The following is a 17076-nucleotide window of genomic DNA, read 5'->3' on the forward strand; positions in this document are numbered from 1 at the left end:
ATGTGCATGTGTGTGTAGCTAGTTCTCTTTTTTAACGAACTCAGTGCTAGAGGTCACATTTATAGGCTCAGTTTATACAGTAATCTTTAAAAAAACCAGCCTAAGCACTGGAAAACACATAGCATGGTTTAGTCCTGTATTAGCAGAGAAATAGGCCTTATTTAAGTCTCATTTCCGTGCTTTTAGGTCTACATTAGATTTTCACCTCACATGGGCACATGTCAGAGAAGTAATGGAGCGAGAGAAGAGACAAGCCCTTTTTCAGTTCACAGAACCCCAATTCTTTATTAATCACAGCTTGCTCACAATGACATACAGGAAAATAGCACTAATGAAGAGTAGAATATGCAGGCAGCAACCTCCAGGGGGGTAGGGACAACTTCAAAACTGCAGCTAATTTGTGGACAATATGTTAGGTTTGGTGATACTGTACTTGGCACAAGCACCCTGTCTAGTCATTCCTCCTGCTTCAGCCCTCTTAGTCCTAGATGTCTGCCACTAGGTAGGGTTGGCTAACACTGAAGAGTAAAGGTCATGATGAATGGAAGTCAGCAGTGTCAAAGAAAAGGTAACAACTGGCTTATGGGTTCCGGGTGAAATATTCGGTAGCCTCTTGTACTATTACACATGTAATGTGGTAGCATCAGATAAGTATCATAGATCATGGCATCTACAGATAAAGACACGTGATGCTTTTAGTTGCTCCATCAATAAATTTTGAAGTGGTGAATCAAGCTCACTTTACAATTAGCATTTGTATGGCTGTTTGGCATCATCCAGAATTTGTAGTAGCTTGATGGTTACAATGTGACTCTTAAATTTACCTCAAACTGGTCCCACTTGCTGTCATTCTGTTGCACAGCTGTATTTGTTGCCTCTCACCTCAAAAAGCAGAAGCAATGAGTACTGCATGTGGCGATTTAACCTCAAATATATAGCACACTACAGAATCCTGTAGCATGAGTTGCATTTGAAGAAACTACATTTTAAGAGCCTTTCATCTTGGACAGCTGAACGTGAAGTCACGATACCTGTGATCTAGTCACTGTTTCAACAAAGCTTATTGATGGCAAAGCGGTCTAGGTTATTAGGCAATGACTGGTCTCTAGCACCATAGAACTACTACTGACCTCATGGTGGGTTGGAATGAAAGTCGCAGGGAATGGAATTAGACGTGAGGTGCTTCAAATGAACAGACCCAGCAAATTCAACTGAGCGGAAATAGACAACATCAGAAGCCTGTTACAGGACATGTAAGATTATGAAATAACTTGCATAATGCAATACTTGTATTTTTTAACAAAAATGTAAGTATTTACAAAATAAGATCCAAGTTTTTTAAACATCAAGCAAATCATTCTGCAAAGAGACCGCATTGTTTTTGTTTTTATTTTTGTTTCTTTTTTAAAGTTTTTTATTGAGTTCTTGATTTTTATTTTTTTTTTAAACCATGTCATACATTTCCCATACTGATATCGCATGATCCATAATAATATAGGCAGGGGAAGTTTACTAATGGTGGGGATGGGTCACATCCACCATTGCTGTTTTCAGCCAGACAGTTCCACCTGGAGCTCCTTGTTTCTACGGACCTCTGCAGCATGCCTCTCCTGGAAAACATCAAAAAGGGAAAAGTCACACCTCTTTCTCATTCCTCCTGTGCTAGGAGACTGTTGACGACAACCTGTTTATGTTGTGTATTTGATGCTTGTGCAAAACTTGTTTCACAGCGCAACCATCTTTAAAGGATACAACACAGGATAGGTGTCATCCACCAGACCAGCCTGAGGCTTGTTCGATGCTTACATTCTACTTATGCTCTGGAACTCCATCTTTTATCTGATATGGCCTTATAATCCTTATAATCATCTCAAAGAGTTTCCTTTTAAAGGCCCACATAGAGGGATTCTGCTTGCAGCATAAAATGTGCCACGTGCTCATGTTTGCCCTTTGAATTCCTAGATGTTAAACTGAACATAGGGAAGGATGGGTGGGCTTGAATTAATTCTTCGCACACTGTACGCAGAAGTGTTAGCTACTGTGTTATCTGTAGTATTTAGGAACCATAAATAAAGGTCCAAGAATTTAGTTCCACCAAGACAGGTCAGTTTGAACATCTCAAACATCCCCTTAGACCAAACAATGAAGCTAGCTGTCCTATCCATTCTTCCTCTGGCTGTGATGGATAAGGGACACAGTTACCAAAAGTCCATGTTATGCCCTTTTGTCCACTTTCAGCCATGTTGTCTTCCCTTTTGCAAAAACAGTTGTAGTTAATTTAAACTTATTTGAGCCACTGTATATTCAGATACTTCTGTGGAAATGGGCCTGTGGTCAGGAACAACAGCTGTCAAATGAATTTAGGAATGTTGTACTTGGGGTGTTTATAAAACTATTACTTTTGGCAGCTTCTGGGTTTTAGGGTTTTTGGTTTATGCCTCTCTCCTTTCAACTGTCAAATCATCAGACTTTTACTTCTTGTGTCTGATCTGAAAAAACCCCAGACAAGCACAAGGTGACTACAGAAGCAAACATCCATCCCTAGCTGACTTCAGTTTAAGGAACTCCCTAAGTATTTCCATACATTAGAGGGTCTTTGATGGTAAGAAATTCACAGAAGTCAACAGTTATCTTTTTATTGTCTGAGTTGGACTATGGATCACAGGCTAAGATAGCTTATTGCATCAGCTGAACCTGTAAATCACAGTTCTTGTAAGATCCATAATTCTGAATGCTAGATTTTATAAGGGACTTCTTCCTCAGGGCTCCTGTTACTGACTCCTTCAGTATACAGAAGTTATATTTGGTCGCAGGAACTTCTAGACACAAATAACTCAGGGCATGCACAGTTCTGTGCATCTTTTGAAGATTTGGACCCAGATATCTCACTTCTTCTTCTGCATATTCAGGGTTCGTTTTTGTATTGGCAAAACTGTATAGTCATGCAATTTTTAGTGACTAGTCTGTACAAATGTTCCCAAATCAGCTATTGTCATCTTTGTTCAGAAGTCTTCTTTGGATTTCATGCACATAAGCCATCATATTTCTGTGGAAATGGGGCTTAACAGCCTGTTAACATTAATCTAGGACAAAGCTGTCCTTCCCATTTCCTCTTGGACCTCCAGGGTGGCTAATTGGCTTTTCCCATTGTTTTCATAAACTTTGGGATATCTGCCTGCAAACTCATTTGATGCAAAAATGTCAAGTAATCTGAGTGGAGTTCTTAAGCTCAAGAATTATCCCATTTGTGTAGTTACTTGTAACATCATCCTTTGGTTTCTGTTATTTCTTTCCTGCTTTCTGAGACTTTTGTCTCCATCAAAGAAGCAGAGGTACGTATGGAGAAGATCTCGTTGAAAACCACCTGAGAGCTATTTTCTTTTTGTTAGTCAATTTACTGATGTATTAGGAAGTTCATCATTGAGAGAAACAAGTTACTCATGCAGAACTAATTGATTTTTTCTTAACACTTCTAAATCTTTATTCATATGTTTCCCTCTTGTGTGGAAGGGTTGCTTTGGAGAAGGACGCACCTGGTCCTGCAAGATGGGGTTTGTGATTTACCTTTTTCCTCTGGCTGTACCAAAGATCTCCAAAAGAAAATTTACTCTCTTTTAGCTGAAAGACTTATGAAAGAACAGGCCCCTTTTGATGTATAGGAAAGATTTTTTCCCCGTATTTTTTCATCTTTCTTCTCTGAGAAACCAGGAACTACAGACACGGGACAACTGTTTGTTCAATGACTTTTCTTAAAAGTCAAAATTTAAACACAAGTGACCTTTCATTTGTTCACAGCACTTCTTAAAAGCTAGAAAATCAGCCTTTCTCTGGTGACAATCCAGCGAAGGGCCATGAAGATGGAACTGGAGCATCTCTTGGTCTCTCTTATGAGGAAAGGCTGACAGAGCTGGGACTGTTCAGCTTCGAGAAGAGAAGGCTCAGGGGAGGATCTTATATAAATACCTGAAGGAGGGTACGAAGAGGACAAGAGTCAGACTCTTTTCAGTGGTGCCCATTGACAGGACCAGAGGCAATGGGCACACACTGAAACACAGGAGGTTCTTTCTGAACATCAGGAAACACTTTTTCACTGTGAGGGTGATCGAACACTGGCACAGGTTGCCCAAGAAGGTTGTGGAAACTCCATCCCTGGAGATACTCAAAAGCTATCTGGACATGGTCCTGGACAATCTACTCTGGGTGGCTCTGCTTGAGCAGGGTGGTTGGACCAGATGACCTCTTCCAACCTCAGCCAATCTGTGGCTGTGTGAGTATAGCTGTTTAGTCTTTTTCAAAAGTGACTTTTATAATCGTCAAGGGCTCTGACTTAAAAGTTGCTCAGGTGTAGCAACTGAGGTGGGAGCTACCCACAACATCGCTTCAAAATATTGATTAGATTTTCCTCCCTAGTCTAGGGTGAGGAGTGATGGTGTGGTTACCTTTTCTTGGAGACGTTCAATAAGAGCAGCTAAATTAGCTTCACGGTTTTCTTTGATCTGTTCCATTTTCAGTATCAGCTTTTCCTCTGCCATTTTGCTGAAGTTATTGTTCTCCTCCAAAGCCTTTTGAAGCACTTCTCGCTCATGTTCTCTCTTCTCTGCCAGATGTTTCAGCACCTGGGCCTCCTGGGACTGGAAACAGAGAGAAGACATGCGTCTGAAATGAAACACTCACGTGGAGCAAAAACATCCCCATAGGGCAACAGCTCACTTAGTTTGGAACCTGTGTAAAGTTGGTTGCTTTGCTGTTACATGCACTGTTTGGAAAGATCAATTCTGTGTATAAGCCAGATTAGCTTCAGTAACGGGGGCTTAGAGGCACTGGCTAAATGTGGGGTATGTGCCTCAGGCAGCAGCAGAGAAGTGTCTGAAGCACTTCTGTTAACAAGAAATGCTGTCATGTGTTACTGCCCTGGGTTGTCTGGGTTACTGCAGTGGCTGATCAACCTCTGACAGCTGTGGTCTTTTAGCTATGAGCATTTTATTTGTAGAGATATGGGATTGGGGGTTGAAGGTATGTCCAACACTCAAAGGGAGGTTCCTGACACAAAAGAAGTGCATTTTTTGCCTAGGTTGCACTATTCTTTAATGTGCTTCAATAGTTAATAACAGGCTTTGAAGCTTACTGTTGTGAAAGACAGACAGAATCAATTCAGACAATTTTTATTCCCCCATGATATTTATGTTTGGCTTCATCTCACTGATTAGGAAGGGAAAAGAGAGTTTTATTCTACAGAAAATAACAAAAAAGCTATTTTTAGTTAAAAATTCAAATTTTGCAAGGAAGATGAAAACTGCAGGTAAGAATTAAATGGGTGCAGCCTATGCGCAATACTGTGTCATTCTTCTGTGTAAAGTCATTGCTCAGAAGCATAAGCTTGGTTATTTATTTTAAATCAAATTACTAACATGAAACCACTAATCCTAGGAGAGAAGCCAAAGAACTTGCATTATTGGGCCCATCCTCCAGGCAAGTTTAGTCAAAAAGACAGTAAGCTTCAGAGGGGTTATTTGGAAATTATAAACAACATCATATGCTTTTGGATAAAATAAATTAGAGGGAGCATGAGAAGCAAACAAAATCAGGGAATGAAATACGGCTTTGGGAAGCTAAGTGTGTGCAGATCATAATGCGCTGTTGCCATTGTTACCCATAAAAATGAATTAGTTTAAGGCCTAAATTAAGGGCTTTAACCAGTAATTACAATTAGTGATAATGAATCCTATTAAATTCTATCGTGTGGCTTTAGATGGAGTGAAAAAGGCTGCAATTCTTTTACATGAGTGAGATCCAACTAGGAGGATAAACCAAGTATTTTAACAAAGGTAAGATACACATAAAGCCAAATGTACTAATGAGGCAAATTAAGCAGATTCTAGAAAAGGCTGCAAAAGGCAGGCAGAACATCTTGCAGCAAGACACTGGAGTAAAACACATCTGGCTTTGCAAGGCTGTAATTGCAGAAACACAGAATCATTAAGGTTGGAAAAGACCTTTAAGATCATCAAGTCCAACCATCAACCCAACACCACCATGCCCACTAAACCATGTCCTGAAGCGGCACGTCCACACATTTTTTGAACACTTCCAGTGATGGTGACTCCACCACCTCCCTGGGCAGCCTGTTCCAATGTTTGACCACTCTCCCAGTAAAGAAATTTTTCCCAATATCCAATCTAAACCTCCCCTGGCACAACTGGAGGCCATTTCCTCTCGTCCTATCACTAGTTACTTGGGAGAAGAGACCAACACCCACCTCACCACAACCCCCTTTCAGGTAGTTGTAGAGAGCGGTAAGGTCTCCCCTCAGCCTCCTCTTCTCCAGACTGAAAAACCTCAGTTCCCAGTAACGGCTTGCTTGAGATCAGAGGAAAAAGCTACTTTCTTCCATCTTGGCCACTTAATGCATTTGCTTTCAAGTCTGGCCTCGTTGCAGTTAAGGGCTCATTTCTCAAACTGTGCTCCCTGGAGCACTTGCTGACGGGAACGGTCTGCTGAAATGGTTGGTACCTTACAGAGGCTCCTCCCTGCTCTGACCTCCATTACAGCATATGCTGAACAGATAGTAATAGAGCAAGCATTTTTCAGATCTTTGACTTGGAGAAAATAACTGTTGTGCAGACCAAAAGATGTTGCAAATGGGAACAAAAAGTCCCCAGGACAGGAGCAACCAAAAGCAGAGGGAGTTTCATTGGTGGAGAATTGAAGGAGAATGAGCCAAAGGGAAAGAGCTGGGCAAAGAAGGAAATTTGTAGACTAATTGAAAAATTGTAAAAGCCCCATAATTTTAACAAAAACATCAATCATTTTAATAATCATATATTAAAAATAAGTTATTTTGAAGCGAAATATTTGTTTTCACATACTTAGCATTTAACATTTCCTTAAATGTAAGCTATTTCAAAACGTAAAAAAATTATTTTGAAAGATTTTGTACAATGTAAAACAGAAATAATGGAACATCATCTTGTTTTACCATTTTTGGACCAGCTTGAATGAGTGACTCAGTTTGACCAGTGTTTGTGAAGTTATTTTGCATTTCTGTTTAATTTACTATTCAATGTCAACCTTTCATCTACTTTTGGAAAAGTTATCATCATTAAATTTTGGTTGCTGATATGAATTTTGTGATCTAAGTGATCTAAAAGTAACTTCAGAAATCTAAGAATCTATTTCCCTTCCTGTTGGGAGTGAATGGAAAAGGTACTGTGATACTAGTTGTCATGTCCTTTCCCATGAAATGTTTAAGAAGTGACTTGTTAATTTGGAAAGCTAGTATTTCATGGTGTTTAAATTTGTATATATAATGTGTTATAACATCAAGCATTTTCAGATTTGGTAAACAGACATTTCCAAGGACACATCCAGGGCCCATGGCAATGGTATAATAAAAAGTAAGATTTGGACTGTGCTTCTAAGCAGCATTTTTGAAAAGAACATTGTCTTTCAACAGGAGATAGCAAAACGCCTTTGAGACTTTGGGGCACTTGCCCATTTTTCAGGATTTGTTTTCTTCCATTCAAACCCTTTGGCTTCTGGAACTACTACTTATCATAAATCCAGGAGAATAGTGAAAAATTAGAGCTCCATATCAAAGTACACATAGTTCTGGAGGCTACTCTGGCAAACAACACATTCAAAAGTAATTTGTCCACTAATGCACGATAATGAAGAAAATCCTTATACTCTAATCCAGTATTTACTGGATGCAAATTGTGTTGGCACCAATAAGAGTGTGAATGAAAGCTAAACAAGGCCCCAGGAACTGACTGCACACCCCTAATACGATTTTCCTTTATGATATGCCTTAAATGGCATTCCTTTTCCCCACTCAAAATGTTCAAGGTACCCAGGACCGGTTCAAAATAAAGGGACCCCTTTCTCCACCACAAAACATCCACTCATTTAGACTGAGGTGCCTCTTCTAATGCCATTGTACCCCATCTGTGAGTCTGCCTGTTTCCCTAGTGTTCAGACCATTTTTGAAATCCCCTTATGAAAATTTTGGAAGATGGTTGGTATGTTTTTGTACAGGATTGTCAAACAATTTTCTGTTTCCAACACATTTGGCAAAAGACCTTGGCCACCCTGTCTGCTACACATCCAGAAAGTCTGCTTGGGTCACAGCTACAAAGTCTGCTACACATCCAGAAATGGCTAAATGAATGACCCCAGATATCTAGTGGGGCTGGGATTAATAGACTCCCTTTGTTGTTTGCGTTGGCTTTTAACTGCTGTGTTTGGACTCCCACGGTCTTGTTACAGGATTGCAACACACGTAGAAAGTTTTCATTCCAAGTTGATTTTCAACGTTGTATTGTTTGAAGTGCTGGAAAGGATATTTTCAAATCCTTGACAGTCCATGTTCTAATGCACTTGTAAACGGTTTACAATAAGTGCTTCTTGTACAGCTGTGGTGAGAAAATGAGTAAAAAAGGATGGAAATGGGATTGAAGATAAAGATTAATAAAGGAGAGAAAAGTATGAAGTGGTGAAGAAAGGAAAAAAACAATACTCAAGGTGGAATATCCAGAAGACTTCTTAAATATAATGACATAATCAGTGCAGCTACAGCTGCAGTCTCTAATGCTAGGCCTGGAGGAATAAAAATGTTCTAAACCATTCCTGGTATAGATACCTTTGCTCCTAGAAATGTACTACTGTGCTAAAAAGATGGCTAATGCAGGAAAACTCCTATGACAGTCACGTCATATTTCTAAAGGATCACGTGCACCCCCAGTTTTCAGAGATTTGTGCTTCAAATGGCAATCCACAACTCATATTTGGCCAGAGATAGATGCAGACAATTAAACAGTCCCTTAATGAGCAAAATTATTTATGGAAACTGGATTTAGAGATACATGTATTTTTTAATTCTTACACACAGGAAGAAAATTCCATTTATCTCAGTAACAGGTGCTTTATTTTCTCATATTTATCTATTTTTCTTTGATGCATACATCCAATTATTGAAGTCATTTATGCAGACATAAAAGTAAAGGGTTACTTTTAAGCAAGAAACGGGACTGCTTTTAAACTGGGAATTTTAGCTTGAATGCATTCACCTTGGTTACTAGGATCCTTAGTTTCTAGGGTATGTGAGGTACACTACCAGTCATGAGAGCTCCACTTCCATAACACATTCACTCACTGGCTAGATTTTTATAAATTAAATTGTTCAGCAGAAGCTGCATTAACCTTGGTATTCTTCAGTGCATTGTGAATAAAACAGAATTGTAGAATTGCAGAATACAAAGACAGGATTAAAGGCTCCTACTGCAATGTAAATGGCAAGGTGAAACGTAGGTATTTAGGCAGAAAGAAATGGTGAGCTGAAGTAGTGATGTTTTCAGGGGAAGTCATTGAGGCTGGGATTTTCCCCTGTAAATGCAAAATGCTTTTACAGGGACTTTTCCCTGTAAAAGTTCCATTTTTGCCTGAGCAATTGACTCAAGCTAGACCTCACTCATGGCACTGGCTTCCTCAAATCTCTGCATGGCTACATCTTATTCCCCACTGGGAATACTATTATTTGTATGACATTAGCACCTGTTCTGGCTCCTGTTGTGAGGACTCACTGTGCCCGGCAGTGGTGCAAATACACAGTGAGAGGCAGTTCCTCCCCCAAAGCGACGACAGTCTAAAGAGACACGAAGAAGAGGGAGATGATCCTGATCCATGGGGTCACAGAGCAGAAGAGTGAAATGGCCATATGTCAGGAGAGTCAGAGACATCAGCTGTAACTCTAGGTGAAGTCATGCTTCTACTGAAACCAGATGGTGCAAAATTTTGCTTAAATTTGGATGAGAGTTTTTTTTGTTTTGTCCTGTCTGCCAGTGGTGCTTTGGGTCAGGGCTACAAAGAACAAAAAGAGGGAAAAAAAAAAAGAGACCATCCACAATGTGAAACAAAACCCCCTCACTTTCTCTTCCTCAACCGGCACAGAATTGCTGTTCTCAAGAGTTGTGACCCAAAGGGGTGAACATGGCATGTAGAGGGATGGAAGAGGTACCACCTGAGCCCTCTGCCTGATGCTTCCCTACCTGCGCATGAGGTATTTTTTGATCTGCTGCAGTTTGAAGCCTGGTATTTTAATCTTAATGAAGATCAACTTCAGTTTGTCTTATGATTGTTCATTAGCAGCAAAGCCCCCGTCAGGCTGCGGGGAGAAGCTTTGCCAGCACTGGGAGGTATGCTGTCTCTGCTCATGACTCCATGTGCTCTGAGACAGACCCTGGTGCCTAACACCAGATCTTCTCCTAGCTGGTAGCAAATGTCTTCCTGTGGGCACGTATACCATAGGTTTATGCTTTTCGGATGAGGAACTGTGAAGTGGCTTGCAGTTTTGGCTATCTTTTGTAAGCTTTAGGCGTGAAGCACAATGTATAGAAAGGCTATGGTGCAAATCAAAATGGGGCAGAAACACCCGGTTCTGGTGCTGATTCCACATATATTGCGGGGACCTTTACATGGAAAAACACTTCATGTTTTATTTCCTCTCCGCACAAGCACAGACGAGGGCCAACAGTAACAGAAAGGGAGATCAATAGATGAGCAAGACAGATAGTAGCAGATGATGGGAGGCAAACGGTCCGCTGCAGGGAGCACAGCGAGCCTTGCCCAGACTAGGGTACGTGGGGGGCTTGTCTTGGGGCATTTCATAGTAAGGGTATTAAAATCTCATGTAGCTGTAAGTCTATATCCAACAGCATGAGAGTTAGAAGTGTGCCTGTTGTCCTGCATCCTTCGTGGTGCTAAGCTCTAGGGACGAGCCTGATTCAATCTCATCCCAACACAAAGCCATTAAGAGAATTTAATTATGTAAGATTTCTCTCCCATAATCCAAAGTCTAGTAGAAATGTGTGTCCCTTTAATGTTTAATTCTTATGCTAGTAAGTTGAACATGGGCAATAAAGATATATAAATTGACACAAGGTTCCTGAAGTCCAGTATAATAACAGTTGAACATTCAAGGCCAATGGGTAAAAATTGATAAATGTTAAAGAAACAAACTTCTGCTTGCTTACAATGTCACTGTGCTCTAATTTTTTAAGTGTGAAGGATGGAAAGATCTTTCTGATTTTCCACTAAGGTGGGAAAATACAGCACACATATGCCAAAAAATAATGGGATAATAACGACATGCTGTAAAGAAGACTATAAATGGAAAGGACAAATCTGTAACTAGCCCAAAATGGGTCTCGCTATGTGGTGCAGAAGGGAAAAATGCCTCAGATGAGACTTTCAGTTCGGTCTGAGAGTATGAGGTCACAGTGACTGTCAAGTGAGGCACAGAAAGAGGGGGAGAAAAAGAGCGAGCCCTGTAAAAGCTTATAAGGGAATAAACAAGATTGATAAACAGGAAACAGAGCAAGCAGGAGCCTGCTGTAGTGCATGTGTTGCTGTAGATGTTCTCATGAGTTTGAAAATTTATTAATTAACACTGCCTAATTAATAGAGCAGAACCTAATTCCTAAACAATGTGAAACTAATTAGTATTTTTTCCAAAAAGGCAATTCTCATCCATTAGTCATACTTGATTTTAATTAGAACTGCACTGGAAGGATACAATCTAGAATGGTCATGCCTGATAGCTTTTGTACATAGATTGAAAAATATAATAAAAACTGCCATGGTGGATGTCAGAAGTGGGGCAAATCTGCCTCGTCCTTTCCTTGATATATATTGATATATATAGTTTCCTAGCTTTCAGCAGTCACCAGGTCACATATTTTCTGAGCAAGAAGGTTGCATCCATATAATAATTTTCTACAAGGTAGTGCTCTATCAATTTTGCTATTATCTTTTTGAAATAAATACTATTTTAATAATCTCTAAATATTCCGTGATAACAAATACAGCTTGATTAAACAATACATGAAAAGGTGATTCCTCCTCTCTGTTCTGAAATTGCTGTCTGATGATTTCATTGATTATTTCTTCCCTTTGGACTGTGTGTAACAGAATATAATTGTTCTTATTCATCTTCTCATTACCATTCATGACTTTGTAGACTTCTATCTTATCCTCCATCTGTTTTGTCTTTCCAAGCTAACAAGTGGACTATTTAATTTATCTTCTTATTGAAGATTTTCTATTCCTCTGATTGATTGCTTTTTTATCCTTCTCTGTACTATACTCTTTTTCAGGCCAAAAAGGAAGGCAATAGTTGAGATGTGGGAGCACCAGGGATTTTAACAGTGATGTAATGAAGTTTTTTTCTGTTCTTTGTTCCTTTCCGAGCAATTTCTGCTGCAATGCTAATGCGGAGGATCTTTTCTATTAAAATAACTCAGTTATATGTTCATTCAAAATGAATATAGTATCAAGGGGAAGAAATGGCAGGTGTCTGTATTGCTATCACTGATTACCAGTTTATTGCATAATGAGTTTTTCTTTAGGAAGAAATGAACAGTAATGAAATCAATGAAATTAAATCTGGGACATTCAGTTTATATTTCCCACTAAGTATATTCATAGTATCAGGCTTCTTAATTGCTGTCATTTCATTCTCTGTCCGTATCTTTATCTGAGTATTTGTAGTCAGTACAGAGGCACTTCAGAAATTGACTCTTTGGGGCATGTCATCATCTGGATGTGTGAAAGCTCATGGGCAGGTGCCTTTCACATACAGTCATGTCTTTTTACTGAAATGAATACTTTGAAAGAAGTATTTCTTTGAAAGCTCTGACTTAGAGTAAATAAAGACCTCTGCAACACATTAATCATGGTGAAGATTGAATAAATAGTTAATGTGTACTTCCTGCTGCATGCACCCTGCATTTGCGCTAACCTTTGTGAAGAAGCTGCTGAAAGAAAATAAACTCATTTGTTCCCTTAAACATGTTAGTAATTTTTGTTCATGCAGGCCACTGTGAGTCAATGATGGCAATGGAAAACATGCCAATGGACAGGAAACATGGCTGTTATGCTGTACACTGTCAGGTGTAATTACTAGCATTTTTTTAAGGCAAGATACCTTTCTCCTCTCCTCTGCAGCCTCCAGCTTTTTCTGGATCTCCTCAAGAGAGAGTTCTTTCTTCTTTGGAGAAGCTAAAGTTCGTGGTGCTTCTGAGACCGGAGATGGTGGCTTTAGGATCAATTCAAAGGCCTGGCCTGAGGCACGTTTGTTGATTTGTTTAACCTCCATGTCTGCACAATAAAGTGAGAAATGGTAAACACGTCAGTACCTCAGTGGTATCGAGGAGAGAAGCAGCACAGACATTAGTGTAGGATCAGAAGTACAGACAAAAGATTTAGCATCTTTGCCTTGGGCATTTTAAATGAAATGCCAGATTACAGGCTGAAAACTGTTCTCAGGAGAAGTACATTCCATTTTATCTGTAATAGCTTAATTATATCTTAATCTCATAAAGAAAAAAATTTACAGCAGTTTTGGAAGCTTATGGGGGTTCTGTGTCATTTCACACCCCTGCAAGCAGTGCCCAAGCTGATTAATTTTTTAAGCATGCTTTCATCTTTTCCTAGTTTCCTTGGGAATTATGTCCGCTGTGAAGAGCTCTAATTCTTAAATGGGTAGTAGGAAAAGTACAGCTCAGTATGAGAGGGCTGGATTTAAGAGTTTAGTTAGTTGTTATTAGGAACAATAACCAGCATCAAAGGTAATACACAATCAATAGAAGGTAATAGCCAAAACCAGCAAATGAATTGTTAAATCAGCAAAACATCCAATGACTAACATTATGGACTGGGACAGTGAACTGAGTCATTTCCCAGCAGTAGCACATTATCTGACCTGCAGGATGATTTCCAGTGAAAGTCACTCACCATCATATTTATAGATGTTCATGTTGCGAGGTTCAGGGTAAAAACAGGAGCAGATCAGAGAGAGCATGGACAGCTCCTTCATCTTTTCCTTGTAAGCTGAAACGAAAGACCTTGTTAGCACGGTCTTAGACTCCCCCAGCTCCTCCTTAGTGAATATCCAGCTGAAGTGACTGGCTGGGGACCAGCAATTCTGCCCCATCACACACCTGGCAATTTTCTCTAGAATACTTACTTTCAACTATTTCTTCTGAACATTGAGCCTTTATCAAGTCATAGAATCAAAGAATCCTTAGGTTGGAATGGACCTTTAAAGGTCATCTAGTCCAAACCACCTGTAATCAGCAGAGACATCTTCAACTAGAGCCCCTTCTAACCTGACCTTGAACGTTTCAAGGGATGGAGGAGCTACCACCTCTCTGGGCAACCTGGGCCAGTGTTTCACCACCCTCATTGTGAAAAATTCCTTCCTTAGATCTAGTATAAATCTACCCTCTTTTAGTTTAAAACCATTACCCCTTGTCCTAGCACAACAGGCCCTGATAAAACATCTGTCCCCAGCTTTCTTATAGGCCCCCCATTAAGTACCAGAAGGATGCAATAAGGTCTCCCTGGAGCCTTCTCTTCTCCAGGCTGAACAACCCCAACCTCATAGGAGAGCTGTTCCATGATCCCTCTGATCATTTCGGTGTCCCTCCTCTGGACCCACTCCAACAGGTCCATGTCTTTCCTGTGCTGAGGGCTCCAGAGCTGGATGCAGGACTCCAGGTGGGGTCTCACCAGAGTGGAGTAGAGGGGCAGAATCCCCTCCCTCGACCTGCTGGCCACGCTGCTTTGGGTGCAGCCCAGGAGGTTGGTCTTCTGGGCTGCGGGCACACATTGCTGGCTCATGTCCAGCTTTTCATCCACCAGGACCCCCAAGTCCTTCTCAGCAGGGCTGCTCCCAATCCCTTCATCCCCCAGCCTGTACTGATACTGGGGGTTTCCCCAACCCAGGTGCAGGACCCTGCACTTGGCCTTGTTGAACCTCATGAGGTTCACACAGGCCCATTCCTTGACCTTGTCCAGGTCCTTCTGTATAGCATCCCATCCCTCAGGTGTGTCAACTGCACCACTCATCAGTCACACATGAGATGCTCAGTACTGCAAAGACTGTTTCTGATCTACATTATATCAGCCTTGGGTGTAATGGAGACAGTCCTCTCTGCTTTATACAAAGTTAATCTGGCTACCAGGAAATGTATTTAGCATTGGATGAGTGCCATGACTCCACTCTCCTGGCAGGTGGAAAGACATGAAGCTCTTACAAATTCTCTGACATATCCAAATACAATTGAGAACAGCTCTGAAATGCTACCCATGTGTTTCCATAGGCAGATGCTAAAGACATTATCTGTTACAAATGAAAATGTCATCCAGATAATTAACAATAAAACCAGAAATGAGGATACATTTACCAAATCCTTTGCATCATGTCCTTAATATGCATAACTGCTTGAAACAAAGCTTTTCCTTTTTCACTTAGTGGTCAAAATATATTGCTTCCATACTCGGGTCTAGTGTATATCAGCTATCGCAATAAATACCCTTGTAATTTACCTTTATGGTGTTACCTTTACTGACTTTGTATGGACAGAGGAGGAGTTGGTCTAGAAATGGTGGTACTAATACCTTGACCATTAAACAATGTTCTGCGTTCACCCTTTCTAATTGCTGTCATCCATAAGTAGGAAAATAGTCTTGTGTCTGGTCTCTTGGCAGGTCAATGACAGAGCTCAGACTAGAGGGTCTCCTGAGTCCCGGGGCAATACACTAGCCCCTGCTCACACTGCGTAAAGTATATATGTTGAGAAGATGTTGCTTCAAAATTTGTCTCAGCAGACAGAAATCCCTGCTACTATCAAAATCATATCTACAGAGGCAGACACACATTTGGTGCCAGCATGTGAAAAGATGGCTTAAAATGTAACCGCAGCTGAAAGTATTGTACTGAACAGATTAGACCAAATTAATCCTTGATGTTACTAAAGGAAATCAGACAACCCTTTGATCTTCAAATTGTGGATACGTATGACATGGTCATTCAGCTTTTCTCATGGATGCTTTTGTGTTTTTTGAGTCTTTTTTCCTACTGAGAAGTGCCCCTGAGGTTGATGAGGGCTTGAGAGCATTTGGGTGCTGCTCAGTATGGTGGTACTTGAGTGATACATCAGTTCAGGAATGGATTTCTGCCAGTGGATGTTTAATTAAACTAATTAAGCTTTGCATAGGTGCCTTTAATCATGGACACTAAATAACCCACCTAAAGGACATGCAGCTTTTCAGAATCCATTGGAGAAAGCCAGCATCTCACGTCAAGACTTTGCTTTCAGTGAGCTGAAGCTGTCAAGGAAGCTTGGACTTGACAAGTTTTTTGGTTTGAAATGTAAGCACCAACTTGCAAGGAAGAACTCAAAAATCCTCTGAAGAGACAAATCATGTCCAGCTGATGTCTGTAATAGTCAAACATAATGGTATGTTCATTTAGGCCTCCATCCAACAAGGCATCTAACCGCATGCATTATTCTAAGCACACAGGTGTGGTTGTCCAGACTGTCATTTGAGGAGGGCTTGCCCAGCTGGCTGCCCACACCATCAAAATTGCACCTTTTTCAGCAGGGAGGTTGTGGAGTGGGCACACATGAGACCCTGCATGCTGCCTGGGAAGCTGCTAAGCATACAGAAAATGGATGCTGGGCTGTGTGTTAAAGATGTGGCCATTAATGACACAAGTTGAAAGCTAAACATTCTTGTACAAGGGCTGCTGAATCACTGCTACAACATATACCTTGAAGTATCTTTATAGAAAGAGGCATGCAAAGCAGTGTCCTAGGAATCCTGCCTTTTTGGGCCCTTATTACTTTTTTTAATCTTTGTTTGACATTGAACATGTCTTGTTTTCTAACAATATTTAAAACAATTAGAAAAAGGTGTTTGTTCTCCCAGCTTGTCATCTGCAAAACATGGCTGGAGAAAGATAAGAACGTGCTCAGCTCTCTTTCCTTTCAGCACAATAGCTGCATGGAAGGCATGCTAATGAAATTATTGTCCTATTTCATTCTGGCCACTGACAGAATTAGGATGACTTTCTATGCTTTACAAGCATTACATTTTCTTTTTTCATGGTATTGATTGAGTCTCCATCTGCCCTAGAAAGTCCTTCAATCATAGTTGGAACTTGGCTGGAATACTCACAGCAAGTTCTGAAGGCTGCTGCAACCCTGGGAACCAAACAACATGTGGATGGTACAG

At 40.5% G+C, this 17076-nt stretch overlaps 1 protein-coding gene across 1 annotated transcript; it reads right to left on the bottom strand.

The window, feature by feature from the left end:
• Positions 1 to 651: 651 nt before the first annotated feature.
• On the bottom strand, positions 652 to 13987 carry STMN2 (stathmin 2; the record flags this gene model as incomplete). The annotated part of the gene is made up of 4 exons (XM_081996412.1): positions 652 to 1610; positions 4440 to 4631; positions 12980 to 13152; positions 13789 to 13987. The coding sequence occupies 4 exons, from the start codon at positions 13985 to 13987 to the stop codon at positions 1551 to 1553; spliced, it is 624 nt and encodes a 207-aa protein (XP_081852538.1). The 3' UTR covers positions 652 to 1550.
• Positions 13988 to 17076: the final 3089 nt, after the last annotated feature.

The sequence above is a fragment of the Phaethon aethereus genome (genome assembly GCF_964289735.1).
Source record: "Phaethon aethereus genome assembly, chromosome: 2".
Lineage (NCBI taxonomy): Eukaryota > Metazoa > Chordata > Aves > Phaethontiformes > Phaethontidae > Phaethon > Phaethon aethereus.